This window comes from Hyla sarda, chromosome 1, assembly GCF_029499605.1.
Source record: "Hyla sarda isolate aHylSar1 chromosome 1, aHylSar1.hap1, whole genome shotgun sequence".
In the NCBI taxonomy this organism is placed as follows: Eukaryota; Metazoa; Chordata; class Amphibia; order Anura; family Hylidae; genus Hyla; species Hyla sarda.
In genome coordinates, this window is record NC_079189.1 from 458278122 (window position 1) to 458301348 (window position 23227).

The window sequence follows — 23227 nt, forward strand, 5'->3', positions numbered from 1 at the left end:
TTAATTTGAAGTGTTCGGTTTGTACCAAGAGTCAGTTGGAGTAATCTGCATTCCAGGTCTTGCTTTGGCAAGACTGAGCTTGAAATGGGTGTAATTTCCCATAGCACGGAGCTGCCTCCAGGTACGCTTATCCAGCTACTTATCTTATTTCAGGGCCTAAACATGTATTTCATGTGTTTTTATTGTGTATTCTTGGTTAAATATTCTATTTAAAAAAATCTTCATTGCCTGTAAACTGAAAATTTTGTATCAGTGGTTTGTGTGCAACAATGGATATAAATAGCAGAATGACACTGGAACCTTATATCTGACCCAGTTCAATGCCATGAAAATAAATGGATGTGGGAATACATTAACATATGTTAACAGGAAGATCTATGAGCTGAACCATCATATTTTTTTTAACTCAAAAACTTCTATCTCCTGAATATTAATTCAGCTGAATGCTATAGAAATTTAAAATGACCTTGGCGTTTAGTCAAATTCATACCATGAAAGATTTTACATGGATAGCTGAGCTGCTGAGAACAATTATCCACAGGATTTCTCCACTATTATCAGTAGCCATAATCAGAAATCTCCAGAAAGCGCTGGACATACCTGTCAGTACACCACTACAAAAGACTTTGATCTCATAATCAGGTTTAAAGAGTAGTATTGGTAAAAGACAGCACTGGATTCATTCGCTATGCCAGTGACCATGTAAAGTGCCAAGCAGAAATCCATTAGCAAAGAAAGACGGAGACTCTAGATAATCAAAATAATCAATTCCCCAATATGCAGCGTTCCAGCTACATAAGCCTTTATCAAACAGCTTGATACATTACAGTAGCCTTTATCAAGTTGCATATTGGGGATCTAATAAAACACCAGCTTTTATTAATATCCAGTGTCTCAGTCTTTAGTGCTTTGACCCAGAACTTTCTTTGCTTAAGTATTTAAAAAGTAGCTATTATTTAGATTTTTTTTCCTTAAAGAGAAACTTCTCTAAACCCAGTATTCTCTAAACCCAGTATTCTGGGTCATAGTGCGGGGGAGTAGCTGGAAAAAGAGGGATTACTGTCATATTTATCTCTGAGCAGAGCAAAGGCGCCGCTGCCTTCCGGGTGTAGCGAGGCAGCGGCGCCTCCGCTCTGTTGCCATAGCAGAGTGATCACCCCTCCTGCATGCTTTAATGTCCAATTGTCATGAAGTGTGCATATTCAGGAAGGGAGTGGTCCGGGCAATACATTTTAATGAGCAGGGGAGCTCGGCGAGTTGGCTCCTGCGCAGTGGCAACTGAAATAGGAACGGGCAGAACTCAGGAAAAACTACATCTAAATATGTGAGTAACCCCACTTTTACAGCTATTCACCCACACTATAACCCAGTATATTGGGTTTATTGCAGGTAAACTAGCTGTCCGTTCCTCTTTTAAATAAATAATATAAGCAGACATAATAAACTTTGTAACATATCTTTTTGTTTCTTCATATATCAGCTTCTTAGTTCAATTATAAAATCTGTATTTTACATATAGCTGCAGCCTGTAAAAGTCTCTAAGAGGGGCAGAGGCACACAAACGCACTGCTGCTTTTTTAGTAAGTGTTCTGCTTTGTCACCAGAGAGCTAAATTCATTACAGTATTGATCACTACTGCTGTATGATGTCCTTATGGTGCTCTGTTTAAAGACAGATGTGGAACTGGATCTTATGGCAATGTGTACTGCGAATGAAAAACATCATGGCAGCCAGTCTACACACACCATAGAACAGAGTTAAAGGGGTTGTCTGGTAAAATGTATTATTTTCCCATTGTTCTCAGCCTGCCTAATAAAATAACACTTTAACTCGCCTTCTTCCACTCTCTTGTAGCTCCGGTATCGGGGTGCCCCCTTTCTTTCTGATCTCTGCGGACAGTCTGTTTCCCAGGGCTGTACACATGACATCACAGTAACTAAAAGCAGCAGTAGAGCCTTTTTGTGATTCTGCTCCTATTAGAGACTTTTACAGGCTGCAACTATACAGAAAATACAGATTTTATCATTGCTCTGCTCATGCTCCGGGGACTGATTACTATCGGGGTGCTGCGTGCATGATCGCGGGCGTCCCCAGCTGCGGGACTCCTGCGATCAGGCTTCTTATCCCCTATCCTTTGGATAGCAGATAAGATGTGTAAGCACCGGAGTACCCCTTTAAATCCTTAAGCTCAAAAACAGCCAAACTATAGAGAGTCTACAATAGAGTTACAGTTTGAGGACAGAAAATTTGCCTTATTTTGAATTTAGCTTAACACATGAATAAAAAAGGGGACCAGTAAGGTTGAGTTGTGGTACAGCTTGGGCTTCACTGCAAACCAGTGAAGGATAGGGGGTAATAGGTCTGATCCCGGGGTCCCACCTCTGGGGTACTCCGCGATCTCCCTGCAGCACCGAGCGTTTGTGTAGAGCATGGAGTGCAGCACTGGAGACTCGTGACCTCATGGCCGCACCCTGCTCGTGAAGTCACGGCCGCCCCCCCCTCAATGCAAGTCTATGGGAGGGGGGCGTGACAGCTGTCATGCCCCCTCCCATAGACTTGCATTGAGGGGGCATGGCCGTTACATCACGAGCGGGAGGTGGCTGTGAAGTCTCAAGCAGGACATGGCTGTGCCGTCACGAGGTCGTGTTAAGATAACATTTTCTGCGTGCGTTCAGTGTATACATTCACAACTTGATGTACTGACAATAGTAGACCAAACATTTTTAAATAGAGACTCAGTTCACTCCATTTTCTGAACATATGTGTTAATTTTGCGGGGCTCAAAAGAGCAGCAGACCACGTAAAATGAATGAACAGTTGACTATCTTCGGCTCTGTCAGTACTGACAATATTTCTTTTGACTATGTATCCTTTTGAATGCAGCTCAAACAAATAGACTAGTTGGTGGAGGATGCTAAGGTTAACTGAGGAGGCACTACACCCAAAGTGCCTTTTAGCTAGACAAATAGGGATAAAATGGTAGAGTTCAGTCCTCAAGTACTCTCTGAATGGGATATGTCTAACAAGAAAAATAGAATGTGTCGGCAGATGAGCACCATATGGCCCATATAGCCTTCCCAATATCGTACTTGATCCTATCTTATATTAAGGATTGCCTTATGCCTCTCCCATGCATGCCTAAAGGATAACCCCAGGATGTAACAACTTATCCCCTATCCTAAGGATAGAGGATTAGTGTTAGATGACGGGGGTCCAACCACTGGGGCCCCCCGCAATCTTCCGAACGGCACCCCGGTTCTCAGCATAAATGGGGCATGTCGACCACCGCACGAAGCAGCGGCCAACACGCCCCCTCTATGCAGCTCTATAGGAGAGCCGGAGCGCTGCTTTTGGCAATCTCCGGATCTGCCATAGAACAGCATGGTGGGGGGCGCGTCTGCTGCAGCTTTGTGCTGTGGTAGAAAAGGCTTGTTTCATGCAGGGAGTCTGGTACATCACAGAGTTATCCTTTTAAAATCCTTCACTGTACTTTCATCGACCACTTCTGCAGGAAGGCTATTCCATGCATCCACTACTCTCTCATTAAATTAATACTTCCTGATGTTACTTTTAAACCTTTGCCCCTCTAATTTAAAACTATGTCCTCTTGTGGTAGTTTTTCTTCTTTTAAATATGCTCTCCTCCTTTACCATTTTGAATCCCTTTATGTACTTAAAAGTTTCTATCATATCTCCTTTGTCTCTTCTTTCTTCCAAGCTATACATGTTAAGGTCCTTTAAAGGGGTACTCCGCCCCTAGATATCTTATCCCCTAACCAAAGGATAGGGGATAAGATGTCAGATCGCCGGGGTCCCGCTGCTGGGGACCCCCGGGATCGCCGCTGCAGCACCACGCTATCCTTACTGCACAGAGCGAGTTCGCTCTGTGTGTAATGACGGGCGATACAGGGGACAGAGCATTGTGACGTCATCGCTCCGCCCCTTGTGACATCACGCCCCCCTTAATGCAAGTCTATGGCAGGGGGCGTGACGACCGCCTCACCCCCTCCCATAGACTTGTATTGAGGGGGCGGGCTGTGACCTCACAAGGGGCGGAGCTGTGACGTAACCATGCTCCAGCCCCTGTATTGCCCGTCATTACGCGCAGAGTGAACTCCCGCAGCGGGACCCCGGCGATCTGACATCTTATCCCCTATCCTTTGGAGAGGGGATAAGATGTCTAGGGGCGGAGTACCCCTTTAACCTTTCCTGATAAGTTTTAACCTTCAACCCATGCACTAGTTTAGTAGCTCTTCTCTGAACTCTCTCCAAAATATCTATATCCTTTTGGAGATACGGCCTCCAGTACTGTGCACAATACTCCAAGTGAGGTCTCACCAATGCTCTGTACAGCGGCATGAGCACTTCTCTCTTTCTACTGCTTATACCTCTCCCTATAGAAAAAAAAAAGGAACAAGTTAAAGTGAAAATTGCAAGAGGAGAGAAAAGGGGGGGAAAAAAAAGTACAAAATACAATGAGCAATCCTAGGGTTGAGAACACAAATGCACTTTAAATATTGTTCATATTATGTGCTCTGGTGATACAATGCAGTTTGTGGAATAATAGTCAGCATCAGCTGATATTTCTCCTTTTTTGCGCTTCCATGTAATAAAAACTTATAGTCTGTTTCTGTGAAATAAAACAGTTCATTGCTGCTATGCAGCTAAAATCGATGGTGAGCACTATGTGCTATAGTGATCAGTAATGAAGTCGTGTAGTATCTGGCTATAGCAGGAGAGTGCACAAAAGGAGAAATATCAGCTGATCCTGTTATTCCACAAATGGCATTATATCACCAGAGCGCATCATATGAACAATATTTAAAGTGCACTTGTGTTTTCAACCCTAGGATTGCTCATTGTATTTTTGTTACAGCCAATATTGCTACTTAGTGTTTTATGAACTTTTAGGGGGAATCATTTTACATGATTATCTTTTTAATTTTCAAGCTAGATGGGGACAATTGCAAGGGCTCTGCAGTTTATTGCCACTTAGCATAAGATCTGTTCACATATATTTTTTATATGCTTTTATATAGTTTTAATATATATTAATAAATAAAAAATGTTATCTATATGGTCTAATCAGTCACTCCCTTTTCTTTTACTTTTCACTTTTTTCCCCCTTTTCTTTCCTCTAGCATTTTTCACTTTCACTTTTTCCTTTTCTTTTCTTGCCAGACACATCCCATTCAGAGAGTACTTGAGGACTGAACCCTGCCATTTTGTCCTATGAGTTAAATGAACGTGGCCAAACCCAATTAGTCTTTTTTTATATTGTACTCTGTTACTTTGTGTGTATTATGTAACTTTTTGTTGCCCTCTTTGAAATCCATTTGCATTTAAAATTTACCCCACTCCGTTCTAATTCAACTGATTGTATATATTTTTTGTTTTGTTTATCTGAATAGTAAATATGTTTTAGGTCAATATATATGTACAGGTCAACAGATCAAGTAGAAACAACTACTCCCTTCAAAGGGGGAGACTAAAGCTTAGTGTATGAGGAATTATTGCAAATATTTTGTAAATATTTGTAATATATGTATTTTATGTTTGTATGTAGTAATGTTGGTGTCTGTAAAAATGTAAACATTGTTTGTAATATTGTGCATTTAATGTTTACTTTCCTTAAATGGATCCTGTCATTAAAATTTGTCTTGCTATTGCACTCCTTATGGTAAATAAAAAATCTTTCTAATGTACTTTGTTTAAAAAAACATTTTTTATGTTTTGTTTTATTTGTGTTTAGAAAAAAGCTACCACTAGGTGTCTCCCTACTTGTCCCAGAGCACATTTCCCCCCATCTCTTGCACAAACGTTGGACTCCTGCTGGCCTGGCAGAAGTCCAAAATCAGGAAATGCAGTCTGGAGTGCTGAGGGGTGTGTGTGCAGCCTTAGCCATTCATAGCTCATCTCACACACTGAACTGCTCTGAGCTGTGTAGGAGAGTGAGGGAGGAAGTTCTTCCTTGTATGGCTTCAGATGATGTCACACCTGCTGGGGAACGCCTCTTCCCAGTCTGTGAATCTGAGACTTAGCAGAAAATACAGAGCAATATCAAGGTAGAAAAGTAACAAATAATAAAAATAAAGGCAGGGGCTGGTTTATCATGATGGGGCAGTGAACTGGGAGGATTCTATAATTTAACAAGATCATGAGAGGTACTCTTTAAGAAGAATCTCGTCCCTTGTGAAGCAATATACCTATAATATGGCTGGGTATGAATAGTCAGATGGCTTCACATTTGTCTTGGAGTCAGTATATGCAATGCATGATCTACATTAATGCATTTTCTGAAAGGTTCAGATCTTCATAATTTCCTTCTTCCATGCCATGCTTTTTATGCTCCCCTCTGAATCTCTGGATATGAATAAATCATGAGGCCATACCTACTTTAGCTCTCTTAAAATATTTAGGCCTGTACATGAGCACAGGCTTTTTGCTTAAATGGGATCGGACTTGCTAGAAGATTCAAATGTTTACTGTGGGATATCAAGCACATGTCCTTCCTGAGAACTTCCCTGTGGTAACATTATGGAGAGGTCAATGGTCGCATCTGAAGTGCAAGGAAAAAAAATAAAGCTTGCTTATTTATATGGTCTCATTGTTGCTATGGTTACATGATATAGTCACATATTTTCTATCAAGTAATATGCCTATCTTGTAGCCAGCTGTGACATGTAGTCTGCAAATTACAAAAAAGCTATTTTGTCTGTTTAAAAAGAAATTTAAATGAATATGTTTATTATGCGATCAGTTAAAAGTAATTTTGGAGGCCTTACATAAAAAGTTCTGTTACATTAGTCAAATAAGGCAGTCCAGTTCCATTGTGTTACATATGTTGCACGGTTATTTTTTATTACACATCACTACGAGCCTTTTCCATGCCTTTTCTTTGATCCGCCAAGGCTGAATAGATAATAAACATCCATCCACACACATCTAAGAAGAAATTGAACTTTCCAGTAGCAATGTGACTTAGAAATATTATTAGTACCCTAGTGCTTAGCTGATTCTTTAGATCTATAGACTTTAGTGGAAAGAGATGCTACGTTCAGCCTAAAGATCCAGGGTCGGGTTCGAGACCCTCCCTTTGATTATTTAGTGATACACCTTTCCAATTTTCACTCCCTTTTTCTCCTTGTGGTTATTTACAGTATAAAGTAGCACCTTTATATGCCCAAATGCACCTTTTTTTGAGGCATTGCATCTTATGCTGTATGTATCATGTTATGACATTGTCCTATATAATAGTTGGACTGGTTTGAAATATATTGTGGGGGTCTGGTTCTTGTGAGGGGGTAGTTTACCTTGACTCCCCCTCTTGGTTTATTACTTGTATAAACTTCATGTGCTTTTTTTCCTCATTCAAAGTTTTATTGAGTTTACTCAAATAATACAAATCAGAAGGTGGTGGTGGTGGTGATTACGAAAACAAACTAAAGTTCCATAATTATATCACATAAAGAACACGCAATACTCTGTGCACAAACAGGATATGAAAACAATTGTCATGTAATTGAGCCTCCTGCAGTATGCTAAATAACAAACAAGCTGCCCAAAGCAATATAAGCATAGTAAGAGTGGCAACAGAACAAAAGAAGAATACGAGGGTCAGCTCCCTTGATATTGAAAAAGAACACCCTCCTGGCTAGTGACAATTATCTATTGGGGGTGACCTATGTAAAGCAAACATAAGTAGGAAGCATTGAGAGGGAGGTGAAGGGCAAAAAGACGTAAGCATGATAGATCAAAGTGGACCCAGAGGGAAGGTAAGAAAAGAGAAAGGAAAAAAGAACAGAAAATCACATACTAAGCAGTATACAATGTTCTATAATTATCTGTGAGGACAAACGCTGTCCACGGGTGCCACAAAAGTCATTTGCGAATAACTCATGGAGGTAAAATAGATAATAACAATAGAGCAGGGGCATTATTAAGACTAGTACCTGTAATCTTGAATTAGGTCGATCCCCTTCGACCAAAAGTGCTGAATTAAACATAACTCCACCAAATATGTAACATAGAACCAGTTTCTCTACCGCTGCACCAACAAGAATCAGGACCTGCAGGATATATTCTATGCAGCACCGTCGGAACATGGTACCAACGAGTTACCAGAAAGTGAAAATTTACGACAAAAAGCCATCGATTTTTGGAGAGAAACTGGCCCCCAGCTCCTTTTCCCAGTTTGTAACAAAAAGTAGAGGGGTTGTGGACTGCACATATAAGAATATATCATAAATTTAAGAGACAGTTTTAAGATGGGGTACAGAAGCAGAGCATATCAATTCAAAGGGTGTCAAGTCTATTGGGTAGCTAAATAGTATTTCAATAGAGCATATTCCATCACATGGAGGGAGTTGCAGGGTGTCTGAGAAAGTATATTCTGTAGAAAGAGAAGAGAAGCACCACTGAGGATTTGGGCGCATGTGAATGTAGTTGTATGATGTCTAGTTAGAAAGAAAGGAGAGGATAGACCAGGATCATCAGGGGAAAGGATAAAAAGATGAGGAAGATATGATTTACACACCTCTTTTAAAGTGGGTGGTATGTCTAGGGGAACCTTACCTTACAAGGCAGCAGGAGAGTGCCAAGCAAGTGAGGTACAAGGAAGTTGTGCTATAAGTCTCCAACGTGATCCACACTTTGGAGGTGGCATGATGAAAACCATCCAGGACCCTGGTGAGGACTGAATCTAAATAATAAAGATAACTATCCGGTAGAGCTATACTTCCTTGCTGTTTACGCAGGATTAAAACATGTTTAGCTATCCGAGGAGGTTTATGGGTCCAAACAAAACATGACAAATGGCATTAACCTTAGTAAGAAGAAGAAAAAAAGAGCGCTGAATAAACACTGGTATGGTATTAAACAGGTGTACTGTAGTCTTGGTAATGCGGTATTATTAATAACCTCTACCCTCCCAAGCCAGGAGAAGTAATTTCTGTGCCATTTATTCAGATCAGTAGTAATAATAGAAAAAAGTTGGGGACCTGAATACCCAAGTATTTCATAGATTTAGAGGCCCATTTAAATGGGAAGTTTCTTTGAAGAGTTTTCTCCATGGGTCAAGGTAGAGTAATGTTAGGGGCAACACTTTTATTTACATTTATTTTGAAGTTGCTGAAATATGAGTAAGTAGCAATAGTAGATAAAAGAGCAGGTAAAGGGACATATGGGGACAAAACGTATAGAATCAAATCGTCAGCAAACGCAGAACACTTGATGGGGGCAGTAGAATGAGAGAGGCAATTAAAATCGGGGTTCGCACGAAGTGCCACCATCAAACGCTCCATAGAGAGCACATGCAACATAGGCGAAAGGGAACAGCCCTGTCTAGTTCCATTCCTAATAACAGGTAAAGAAAGGGAGCTATTGATCCAAATAGAATCCCGTGGAGTGGCATACAGAGCCATAATCTGGTCTCTCATGAGAGGGCCCAGTCCTAGTCGTTCTAACGAACATGGCAGCCATGAAACCCCAGTCCACCCGGTCAAAAACTTTCTCCGCATCAGTGGAGAGAAGTATCAAGGGTAATTTGTCTGAGTGAGCATAATGAAGAAGCAAAGGCCCTAAGGGTGTTATCACAAGCCTCTCTATGTGGAACAAAGCCCACTTGATCCGGGTGAACCAGGGTCTCAAGGTGTTTAGCAAGGCGGTTTGCGATCATTTTTTCAAATATTTTAGAATGTACATTTATTAAAGAAATGGATCTATAACTGGAACCTAACTAGGGATCTTTACCTTGAGCTTCCAAGAAAGAGGGAGGAAATGGAGTAGAAGAATCAATGACATTATAAGAAAGTAGGAGAGAGGAAGTAAGTTCAGCTTGAAGGGCTTCATGTGTTTATTAATTGTTAAATAAAAATAGAATCTTTTGATGGTGTTTGTTATTCAGTATTATTGTATTGCTAATAAATAAATAAAAATTTTGGACTATAATTATGCGATTTCATAGCCTTGTTAAGTACATATCCTTGCCAAGTGCATACCCTCTTTCTCTTTGAGTTCATCACTCTGAAAAACTGCTACAGTCTTTCTCAACATGGATGAGCTCACTATGGGATCTGGTTGCGTTCATCTCATAGAAGCCTATGGAGAGGGAAAGGAGGATAGGAGGAAGCTGCAGAGTGAGACAGAGTAAAAGAGACATACAAAAAAGCTGTTGTTTTAACTCCAGTGCATACTTCATAGCCTACACTGCTCATTACTACTCTATAAAATCTTCATGAATGCTCTGCTTTTCACAGGTCCCCAGAGGTACATGGAAGAGGAGACCCACATAACTATATGTCTGATCTGAGCAAGCAAACAGATCTAGACCTTGCAGAGTCAAAGAGGCCCAGGCTGGAACTGTTACAAGAGCCATTGATCAGACACTCCTCACTCCTTAATCAGAGCCAACATGGAGCTAGTGAAGACCTAGGCAAGGTAAGACTGTGCTAACCAACCAGAGTAATTCTCTTTTAGAATACAGAATTTCTTTGTGCAAAATTGTGCTTGGGAATTCCATTGCATGAACCATAACGTTGGTGTGAATGATTCTTCCGCGCAGAGATTCTGTACTGTGAACATACCCCTATAGGTGCCAACTGTTGCTTTAAACACTGCCATTTAGCTGGAACACTTATTTTGGGAAGTGCATATTTTTGTGCACATTTAACATTAAAGGGGTACTGCAGCGAAAAGTAAGTTATAGGGGATAAGTGTCTGACCGCAGGGGGTCCATCCAGATCTCCTGCACGGCCCTGGCTCTTTGAAATTAGCATGACTGGGGTCAGCACACGCTACATTCATTCTCAAGGAGAGCGCCGAAAAGATCCGTGTGCTGTACTCTGGTATCTCCGTTGCTTCCATAGAAATCAATGGAGTGCATGCCGACCTCTGCATGCGCTCCTTGCAGGACATCCCAGCAGTCTGACCCCTCCGCGATTAGACAATCATGTTACATTTCACTGCAGTACCCCTTTAAAGCAGTTAATTCATGGTGTATCTTTTGAGGGAGGTTGACTGAGGACATAGAATTTTGTTTTGTTAGGAAATGCTTCATGTTGTTGAGCAGTCAGACATGACTGGTGGTTGTCAATGGGTTAACTGACTTGCCTCTGAGGAGATTCAGAATTATGATAACATTGTCTTCTGGGAAACGCAAATCTGTTTCCATTTAAATCCTGTTTTATTTTTTTCCCCTCCACAGAGGATGGTACTGAGATGGTTGGAATGCTGTGCAGGTCCATGTGTGGGATAAGGAGTTGAGTTAAACCAGCAGGCCTATTTTGTGTGTTTCGCTTGGATCCAGGCCACTGGGGAGGGAGGCTCTGATGTTTTTTTTTACATATCATTGACTCTAAAACCACCCTGGAAGTTTTGTGCCTGTTCTCTCTCCCCCCCCCCCCCCCATAAACTTCTCTCTCTTTCTTAAAGATTTGGTGAATGATCGAATAAATAAATGTGTTGTATTTCTTTATAATCAATAGATTGGTTTTAGGTCAGAAATGTTCTTGACATGTTCGTTGCAGTTTAGACAGGGATACTCAGTGTTTTTTAGCCTGATTTTAGGTTGTAATGACTGTAGGTGCGACAGTAAATTGTATGTTGTCACAATAACACTTGTATGGTTAATGAATCGGTGTGATATTTATTGACTGAGCAAAGTACCGTATGTTCTGTGTCTGTGTGTATATTCTGTGATTGACTTGAAAATACCTTGATAGCTTTTACCCCTCTTAAATTTGTCTGAAATTGGTGCAGCAGAAGGAGATGTCTACCTTCTTCATATATTCTATATAGTACAAGTAAGCTTATGTGCTGCTGTCTGATCGATATACTGTTGTAGGTAGTAACTGTGCATTGGTTCAGTCCACAGTTGGCTGACAGGTGGAGGTTAGGGGGAAAAAAGTATAATGCAGATATACACCGCAGTATAGTGATACAATGTGTGTGTGTGTGTATGTGTGTGTGTGTGTATATATATATATATATATATATATATATATATATATATATATATATATATAGTCTCCAAAAGGCAAAGAAAGCATGTCTGCACTCGCCATGTATGGAGCGTAAAATTCGGACTTTATTTTAACAATGTCCATATACAAAAAAAAAAGTTCACCCGGGTGTAGGGAGGGAAGGCAGCTCCCAGCTTGGAGCCGGAGCGTATTAGTAGAACGACAGCGAGGTTTCGCGTCAATGCCGCAATGGTTCCAGTAGAAAAAAATCATCAAAGTAGTCTGACACGTGAGAACACTGACAGTAGTTCAGGAGGATCCATTTGAGTGCTGTGGCAAACTTGTCGAACAGCCACGGGCTGCTTCTAGACGAATAGCGAAGTAATAACTCCCCTCCCATTTTATCCCATGCCATCTCCAAAGATGCCGACAAATCGGAAGAAGCTTGAAAGCATAAAAAAAATAAAAAACTATGATACCTCATACCTGACCTAAAAAAAGTACACATGTAGTACCATATGTATCACCCTACCGTGCTGAACCTACAGAAACATTTATTTATTTATAATTTATTTTTATTTATTTTTTTAGGCAATTTTAAAGCGAGTCACCCAGTAGTAAGGAGATTATATGAGGAGGAGGTTTGTAACAGTGTGTCTCCCCAGTAGTAAGGATATTATATGAGGAGGAGATTTGTTACAGCGTGTCGCATCGGAAATAAAGAGAATATATGAGTAGAAGGTTTGTTACAGTGTGTCACCCTACCAGTAAGGAATATTCATGAGGAAGGGGTGTTGATATAACGAGTTAACCCCAGTGTGCGGAGGAGGTTTGTAACAGTGTGTCACTTCCAAGTAAGATGCAGAAAAGAATAAAATGTCCAGCGCTTGACTCGGAGAGCAGGAACTTTTAATTAGAATCCACAGGAAAACATACAGGAACACAAATGCGTGTGACGCGTTTCGGCTTGTTGTCACCAAGCCTTAGTCATACACTGGTGTCAAAAGTAGCAGTTAACCCTTACACAAGTAAATAGTACAAAACATGTAGTACCTCATTCTACTATAGAGGGGCGCGACCAGACAGACAGCCAGTGCATGTACTTCAGTAATACAGGTGTTATACGCGTAAAATGCCCATTGTGATTAGTCCTTCCAGCCATTCGTTTTGCTGATCTGAACTGTAGCATTGTAAGCTTTTAAGTGGGCCAGAATAGAAGAGGATAAAGAGCACATTCGTGTCCACTGTTGGCTGCTGTATAAGATGGATGTAGAAATAAATCACTATGAACTGTAGGAAACACTTCAAAGAACTTCAAAGTTATCTCAGCAGAGGTATTTTTATTCTTTTTTTTTTCAAAGTTATACTTTTATTGCAAAGTTAATTCTATTGACATTTTTTTTAGATAAAATTGTATATGGAATAAACATTTTAAACCGTACTTCCAACAACACTTTGGGAAGTCTCTCTAAAAGTGTTTGTTGTGGTGGCACAGCTAGTAACTAGATTGGTGTCCTGTGGTCTACTTGGAGTTTAGCCAGCATTGTCCATGATCATAGCATCGTCGTAAAACTCTGTTATGGGAACACTAATCTGTTACTGGGATTAACATCTCAGAGTTTCCAGTGAGCTGGGCCTCCCCGTTATTCATGAAACTGGCTGTGACTTGTATTGACCTTGGCAGAGATCCCAGTTGGCCAGGAGGTAAACTCGCACTTGCATACCATGCAAGGGAAAGGCTGAGCAGGCACTGTTTTATGAAGCTGAAATGCTCTGTCAGGATGTGTAGGAGTGGACTTTGCTTTAAACCAGTTGATCAACAAAACCTGGAAGTAACGCCTAGCAGGCGGAAATGGAGCCTGGTTTATGTTATGTCATATTCTGGATAATATGTAAAAGTGGCTTTCAGCAGCCAATGGATGATTATGACTGTCTTTTATTGGCAAATGAGGACTAATAGGAAACAGAACATTAAGTATGTACCTGTTTCTTTGTTATCCTTTCAGGGCCACATTTAATGCTACAGTGTAATTATTATACATATCATGGATGCTATAATCTACACAGATGATGTCGTATGGACTGGGAACTAGAGCTGCAATGTAATTTTACAATATCTTCACATACGGCGCCGCAGCCGGCTTATTGTAAATTGTATTTGTAATTGTTATTGAGTGGTATCTTGTATTGTTGACAATAAATTACATAAGGTAAATGTGGTTAGCTAGTATGGTCTGTAGCATGCAGTTTCATGCTCATCCTTTTTTTCATTTGATGATTATTTGTTCTCTCGCTATATTTTTCCACGGTACCTGTCGTATTTATCTACCAGGTTTCAGTAAATGCATATCTCGTCCAGGAAAGGCTGGTTGAGAAATGGGAAATCTAGAAATAGTTACAGAAAACCCATCGGGGCTTAAGCCCGCAGCAGGAAACTCACAGTAGATCCTGCACGTGTGAATGTGCTCTCATGGTCTTAAAGGGGTATTCCAGGAAAAAAAATTTTTTAAATATATATATCAACTAGTTCCAGAAAGTTAAACAGATTGGTAAATTACTTCTATTAAAAAATCTTAATCCTTTCAGTACTTATGAGCTTCTGAAATTAAGGTTGTTCTTTTCTGTCCAAGTAATCTCTGATGACACGTGTCTCGGGAAACGCCCAGTTTAGAAGCAAATTCCCATAGCAAACCTCTTCTAAACTGGGCGGTTCCCGAGACACGTGTCATCAGAGATTACTTAGACAGAAAAGAACAACCTAAACTTCAGAAGCTCATAAGTACTGAAAGGATTAAGATTTTTTAATAGAAGTAATTTACAAATCTGTTTAACTTTCTGGAGCCAGTTGAGATATATATATATATATATATATATATATATATATATATATATATATATATATATATATAAAGTTTTTCCCTGGATAACCCCTTTAATATTGTGAACATGTAGTCAACTAATGACTGTTCAGGTCATGCCTATCCATGCATGTGCCCTTTTGACAGTTTTACAGCATAACCTCTCTATTTTTGAAGTGTGGAAGGAAGATAAAATGGCAAAAAAAATGTCATGCGAACAGCATTGTATATATGTTAACTTATGGCATAGCATTAATGGAGTAGCCACAAATGTTACACACACTTCTCAAGCAAAAATGCATAAATATATGCAAAATAATCTAAAAAGCTAGAGCAAGTCGGCAGACCCTTCTGTCACTTGGATCCAAGATCACCAGGTACGATATGACTTCTTTAGTTAGTGAAAACCCTTCTGTCACTTAGGGTTTCCTGTTAGAACAGTATCATGTAAAATGTAATTTACCAATCTGTTGAGTCAACGATAATCGTTTCAGCTATCATTCACAGTAATATACAATGTTAATGCATAGAAATGTGCTGTATCACACTACGGCTTTTCTTACTCATCTATTTTTATTTTATTTATTTTTTTAGCCAATTGACTTGACACCAACCTGCTAAACATTTGAATAAAGGGTTTTGACTTAAGCAAGTAAAATGTTGGAACATTTCCTTTGCTTAGGCGTCATAACAGGAAACGTGTATGTGTGTGTGTTTACACAGTTACTTTTTCTCTCCTATTCCCTACTCTGAAGGTCAGGGGTGGAAATAGCTGTAAATCCTCAGATAATGAATTGATATGTTTAGTAGAGGAGCTGCTTTTTACAGTGTATCTGGCATGTTAAAAATTTGATTTTAGCACACAGTATAATGGATGGAAACCTAGCTAAGTAGTCAAAGAGGTATGCTAGTATAAAAAAATATATATTTTTGATTTGTTGTAAAATGAAAAAAAAAAAAAAAAGTCATACTCTCCTACCTTTTTTCCCAACAGCTCCTGTTCCAGTGTCTTATGGCCACCTTACAGTGCATGTTTTTACATCTGAACCATGTTGGAGCTGGACCTGCCCAGTCAGCCAATCACTGGCCACAACGGTGTTAAGACTCAGAGTGATTGACTGATTGCAAAGGTCCTGCTTGAACTTGTTTTTATTCTTACTGCTTCCTCCAGCAACATACTAATTTTGTGTTTATATTAGAATAACTCTTTAATACAGGGATGTAATGTTACGTGACGTGCCGCATTCTGGCCCCTAACAAATTTGTCAAACCCTGCATTAATATGATCTTCTGTCTTGTCTTGGTTCATGATTCAGATCGTTTAATGTATTGATGCGTGAATATATACAGTGATCCCCCGACCTACAATGGCCCCGACATACGATAATTTCAACATACGATGGCCTCTCGGAGGCCATCGTATGTTGACGGCAGCATCAACATACGATGCTTTTGTATGTCGGGGCCATCGCATAAACGGCTATCTGGCAGCGCAGACTGCTTCAGCTGCCACCGGATAGCCGTTTAATGTGCCCCGTGTGGTCCGGTGATGATCACTCCCCTGTCCCCGGCGCTCCGGACTGTCCTCTTCAGGATCCCCTGCATCGCCGTTGCTCTCCTTCGTCGTCATCACATCGCTACACACGCCGTCCGGTCATCCAATAGGAGCGGCGTGCGCAGCGACGTGATGATGGCAATGGAGAGCGACTATCCCAGGCAGCAGAGATGGTCCGGAATGGCAGGGACACCCCGGGGACGCAGCGACAGTGATGGAGGGCGACATCCAGGGCAGCGGTGACAGTCCGGAGCAGCGGGGACAGGTGAGTATAACTTCATATACTTTACATTGCACGGATCCCTCAACATACGATGGTTTCAACTAACGATGGTTCATTTGGAACAAATTACCATCGTATGTTGAAGGACCACTGTATCTCATTGTAGGGCCACTGGCAAACAATAATAAGTAGAGTTTAAAGTGGTCTAATTTTTAGATATTGAAAATGTGGATTGCGCATCTGTAAAATGTATAGTCTTAAGTTTTAGACTAGACTAACTGTTACTTGTTTTACTTTACCTCAGAATCGAGCTCCAAAATTTTGGTGCATTTTGGTAACATCCCTGGTAAAGTTAAATCTACTTCTACTTCTGAAAAGCCACCGCCCTTTTTAGATGAAAAAGTATGAAAACATATGGTAAATGTTGCAAACGTTCGACAGAATTCAAACGCATATGGTATTCTATACCTGGCAAAGTATATCGGACTATGTTTTTTTTTTTAATACAAAGGATCCCTCAAAAATATAATGAAAGATCCTTGTACCTTTGTCACTCTATCTCCGCCATTTATGGTTTGTTGCTGTCTCCCAGATTGGAAACCTCTTCCGACCTTTTGCCGTGCGTGGGAATCAGAGTTGGGCAAATCTTTCCCACCTGAGCAATGGACCAGGTGATTCTTCCTGACCCACAAAGCGGTGGTTGCCATGAAATCCCAGGAGACAAGTTTTAAAATTCTATCTCATTGGTAACGAGTGCCAGCGATGCTTCATCGGTGGTACCCTTCTGTGCCATGCTCTTGTTGGCATTGTGGTGGTGACGAGGGTACTATGACGCATATCTGGTGGAGTATACCCAAATTGGAACCGTTCTGGCATTCTGTTATTTGGGTCTTTCAGGATGTCATGGGGGTCCGGGTTCCCCCTAGCCCTGAGGCCACCCTGCTCTATATGTTTCCCATGGCGCAAGCAAAATACAAGAAGACCTTTGCTCGTCACCTCCTGCACCTCCTGAAGGCTGCTAAAACAATTATTCCTCGATGGTGGAAATGTCCTGATCCCCCCCCCCCTCCTCTCAAGAAGTGGTTTACAGAAGTTGCTCAGATCAAACATATGGAAAAACTTTTGGCAGTCCACCCCACAGATGTTTCTAGGTTTGGTGCTACCTGGCTTTCATGGTCAGCATTTTGCTTCTCTCCGGAATACAGACTTCTGTGCTGAGGTCCTTTTCTTCCGTGCTACTGGTCAGTTGGGATTCACTCTCTCCCTTCCTGGATATGCTCACCTTAGGCTGAGGGTTCTGTCGGTCCCCGCCTCGGCTGTGATGTGCTTCCTTGATTCTTTCTGTGTTGTCTCTCTTTCTCCTCTTGGTCTTTCTTTGTCTTGTCCTAGTTTTTCTCCCTCTTTTTTGTGTTTGTTATATTCTGAATTGTGTTTTATGATCCTTACCTAAGGCTGGCTAATCACATTTTCTCTTTCCTGTCTCGCAGTGTGGCCCTTACTAGTTCTCCCTGTTCCTTTCCACTGTAGCCTTTCTATCTACAACCTGGCAAGTAGGGATGTAAGAAAAAATCGATTTACGCGATTATCGCGATTTTTTCATTTGGCGATACTGAATCGATTCAAAATATTTTTGAATCGATTCTTTTAGGGATGTGGAATTTGTATCTCCTGACGCCCGGAACAGCATGTCCCGGGCATCAGGAGATACAAGTTCCACATTTGTCGAGTGGGGCAGGCCGGATCTGACACGGCGGCGCTCTGGGTGTATGAAGCGGGCTCTAACTCGTGCCCGCTCCGTACTCTGCGACCCCCAGCTGATTTCAGTAGCCGGGGGCTGCTGATGCATCACCGCCGCTAGTATCCAGCATGCGGTGCTCTGCATTGTGTATGGAGCGGGCTCCGGACTCGTGCCCGCTCCATACTCTGCAGCCCCCGGCTGTTCTCAGTAGCCGGGGGCCGCCGCTAATAGCCAGCATGCGGCGATCGCCGCGGCTGGCTATTAAAGGAGTACTCCGGCGCGCACTTTTCTCATTTTATCCCTTCCGGGCTGCAAAATAAAAGAAAACGCACTTTCTCTTACCTGCCAACGAGCCCCCGGTGCTCCGGTACACTCCGGTACAGGTGTTCGGTCCCCGGGCTGTATTCTTCTTACTTCCTGTTAGACCGGCACGTCACACGGAGCTTCAGCATATCACTGGCCGAGGCAGGACATCGCTGCGGCTGGTGATAGGCTGAAGCTCCGTGTGACGTGCCGGGCTAAAAGGAAGTAAGAAGAATACAGCCCGGGCACCGAAACACCTGTACCGGAGCTCCGGGGGGTCGTTGGCAGGTAAGAGAGAGTGTGTTTTCTTTTATTTTGCAGCCCGGACAGGATAAAATGAGAAAAGTGCGCGTTGGACTACTAGATCGCCGCTGTCAAAGCTGACAGCGGCGTCTATTGGGATCTATGAATGCTCCCAGGTGGGTGATGTATCGGGATATATCGTGATGTATCGTCACCTAGACGATATCGCGATATATCGAATTGCCACACTGGTATCGCGATTCGAATCGTATCGCCAAATTCTTGGCGATTCACACCCCTACTGGCAAGTACTGTGGCCTATCCATCATGCTCAGTCTCTGGTTATATAAATTAGTTTGTTTTGGTTACAATGTGTTGCATATCGTTTCTGCATTTTATTGACCCATTTTGTCTTTAGGCCCTGCAAGCCCGTTTTTGTCTGAACATTGCTTATTTATGTCTATGTAATTTATGGGTTTGTTCAATAAACCTCTTTTGAATTAAAAAAAAATATATAATGAAAGTAATTGGGCAACGTACGCTACAGTTATGCCTGTTAGGACAGTTTCACGCAAGCAAAATTCTGCATCTTTATTATGGTAGCAAGTACCAGCTTGACCTATAAAGCTATTCGCTTGGGACATTAGATATGATGTTGAGCTTGGTCTTGTGGCTTTAACCCCTTAACGACCACGTACATTTACGTCCATGGTCGTTAAGGGGTTAAAGCCACAAGACCAAGCTCAAAATCATATCTAATGTCCCAAGCGGATAGCTTTATAGGTCAAGCTGGTACTTGCTACCATAATAAAGATGCAGAATTTTGCTTGCGTGAAACTGTCCTAACAGGCATAACTGTAGCGTACGTTGCCCAATTTCTTTCATTATATATATTTTTTAAATTTAAAAGAGATTTATTGAACAAACCCATAAATTACATACTTCACGCACCAGGATGTAAATTTACGTCCTGTGTATGACTGTGAGCATCAGAGTGGTGCTCGCATCATACACGGCAAGTTCCGGCTGCTATCAGCAGCCGGGGACCCGCCTGTAATGGCAGACATCCGCGATCGTGCGGATGTCCGCCATTAACCGATCAGATGCAGTGATCAGTACAGATCACGGCATCTGCGGCAATACGCACGTTAAAAATAGATGATCTGATCGCCCGCAGCGCTGCCGCGGCGATCCGATCATCTGTAATGGCGGACGGATGTCCCCTCACCTGCCTCCATCCGTCTCCCGGCATCTCCTGCTCTGGTTGAGGTCGAGCAGACCAGAGCAGGAGATAGCCGATAATACTGATCAGTGCTATGTCCTATGCATAGCACTGAACAATATTAGCAATCAAATGATTGCTATAGATAGCCCCTAATGGGGACATAAAAAGTGTAAAAATAAATAAATAAATAAAAATAAAAAAGTTGAAAAATCCCTTCTTCCAATAAAAATAGAAATTGTCAGTTTTTCCCATTTTCCCCACAAAAAGCGTAAACATTTTATTTTATAAACATATTTGGTATCGTAGCGTGTAGAGATGAGCGAACTTACAGTAAATTCGATTCGTCACGAACTTCTCGGCCCGGCAGTTGATGACTTATCCTGCATAAATTAGTTCAGCTTTCAGGTGCTCCCGTGGGCTGGAAAAGGTGGATACAGTCCTAGGAGACTCTTTCCTAGGTCTGTATACACCTTTTCCAGCTCACCGGGGCACCTGAAAGCTGAACTAATTTATGCAGGATAAGTCATCAACTACCGAGCCGAGAAGTTCGTGATGAATCAAATTTACTGTAAGTTCGCTCATCTCTAGCAGCGTGCGTAAATGTCCGATCTATCAAAATATAATGTTAATGATCCCGTACGGTTTTCGTTTTTTAAACGTAAAAAAAAAGTCCAAAAATGCTTTTTTTTATTAAAAATTTTTTTTTATAAAAAATGATTTAAAAGTTTTATATATGCAAATGTAGTATCGATAAAGAGTACAGATGACGGCGCAAAAATGAGCCCTCATACCGCCCTTTATACGGAAAAATGAAAGTTATGTGTGGTCAAAATAGGACAATTCTAGATTACTGATTTTGTACAAAAAGTTTTTAGATTTTTTTTTAAGCGGTACAAAATATAAAAGTATCTAGCCATGGGTATCATTTTAATCGTATTGACCCACAGAATAAAGAATACATGCCATTTCTACCGTAAAGTGTACAGTGTGAAAACGAAACCCTCCAAAATGTGCAAAATTGTGTTTTTCATTAAAATTTTCTCCCTAAAATGTAATTTAAAGTTTCATTACAAAGTACAATTGGTCACGCAAAAAACAAGCCCTTATATGGGTCAGTAGATGGAAATATAAAAGAGTTATGGATTTTAGAAAACGAGGAGGAAAAAAGAAAACGCTAGAGTACCGTAATATTGGCCTGGTGCTGAACCCCTTAAGGACTTAGCCCTTTTTCACCTTAAGGACTTGGCCGTTTTTTGCAATTCTGACCACTGTCACTTTAAACATTCATAACTCTGGAATTCTTTTACTTATCATTCTGATTCCGAGATTATTTTTTCGTGACATATTCTACTTTAACATAGTGGTAACATTTTATGGTAACTTGCATCATTTCTTGGTGAAAAATCCCAAAATTTGTTGAAAAAAATTTAAATTTTGCTTTTTTCTAACTTTGAAGCTCTCTGCTTTTAAGGAAAATGGATATTCAAAATAAATTTTTTTTTGGTTCACATATACAATATTTCTACTTTATGTTTGCATCATAAAATTGATGAGTTTTTACTTTTGGAAGACACCAGAGGGCTTCAAAGTTCAGCAGCAATTTTCCAATTTTTCACAAAATTTTCAAACTCGCTATTTTTCAGAGACCAGTTCAGGTTTGAAGTGGATTTGAAGGGTCTTCATATTAGAAATACCCCATAAAAGACCCCATTATAAAAACTGCACCCCCCAAAGTATTCAATATGACATTCAGTCAGTGTTTTAAACCTTTAGGTGTTTCACAGGAATAGCAGCAAAGTGAAGGAGAAAATTCAAAATCTTCATTTTTTACACTCTCATGTTCTTGTAGATCCAATTTTTGAATTTTTGCAAGTGGTAAAAGGAGAAAATGTTTACATTTTATTTGTAGCCAAATTTCTCTCGAGTAAGCACATACCTCATATGTTTATGTAAATTGTTCGGCGGGCGCAGTAGAGGGCTCAGAAGGGAAGGAGTGACGAGGGGATTTTGGAGAGAACATTTTTCTGAAATGGTTTTTGGGGGACATGTCACCTTTAGGAAGCCCCTAGGATGTCAAAACAGCAAAAATAAAAAAAACATGGCATACCATTTTGGAAACTAGACCCCTCGGGGAATGTAACATGGGAAAAATGAGCATTAATACCCCACATGTGTTTCATGACTTTTGCAAATGTAAAAAAAAAAAAAAAAAATGTTACCTAAAATGCTTGTTTTCCCAAAAATGTTACATTTTTAAAAAGGTTAATAGCAGAAAATACCCCCCAAAATTTGAATCCCAATTTCTCCTTATTCAGAAAACATCCCATATGGGGGTGAAAAATGCTCTTCTGGCGCACTACAGGTCTCAGAAGAGGAGTAGTCACACTTGGGTTTTTGGATGCAAATTTTGCTCTGGGGGCATGCCGCATTTAGGAAGCCCCTATGGTGCCAGGACAGCCAAAAAAAAAAAAAAAACCACATGGCATACTATTTTGGAAACTAGACCCCTCGGGGAACATAACAAGGGGTTAAGTGAACCTTTATACCCCTCAGGTGTTTCACGACTTTTGCATATGTAAAAAAAAAAATTTTTTTTTACCTAAAATGCTTGTTTTCCCAAAAATTTTACATTTTTAAAAGGGTAAAAGCAGAAAATACCCCCCAAAATTTGTAACACAATTTCTCCCGAGTACGGCGATACCCCATATGTGACCCTGAACTGCTGCCTTGAAATACGACAGGGCTCCAAAGTGAGAGCGCCATGTGCATTTGAGGCCTAAATTAGGGACTTGCATAGGGGTGGACATAGGGGTATTCTACGCCAGTGATTCCCAAACAGGGTGCCTCCAGCTGTTGTAAAACTCCCAGCATGCCTGGACAGTCAGTGGCTGTCTGGTAATACTGGGAGTAGTTGTTTTGCAACAGCTGGAGGCTCCGTTTTGGAAACAGTGGCATACCAGACGTTTTTCATTTTTATTGGGGAGGGGAGGGGGGCTGTGAATATGTAGTATGTGTATATGTAGTGTTTTTTACATTTTATTTTATTGTGTGTTAGTGTAGTGTAGTGTTTTTAGGGTACAGTCACACGGGCGGGGGTTCACAGTAGTTTCTCGCTGGCAGTTT

General features: G+C 40.9%; 1 protein-coding gene across 27 annotated transcripts in view; it reads left to right on the forward strand.

The window, feature by feature from the left end:
• The window catches only part of NCOR2 (nuclear receptor corepressor 2), a 495829-nt gene that overhangs the window by 177824 nt on the left and 294778 nt on the right, over window positions 1-23227 (forward strand). For all 27 annotated transcript variants that reach the window (XM_056534054.1, XM_056534035.1, XM_056534070.1 and 24 more), the window contains one exon: window positions 10256-10436. In XM_056534054.1, coding sequence (XP_056390029.1) covers window positions 10256-10436 — 181 coding nt within the window. The remainder of the gene's footprint in view (window positions 1-10255; window positions 10437-23227) is intronic.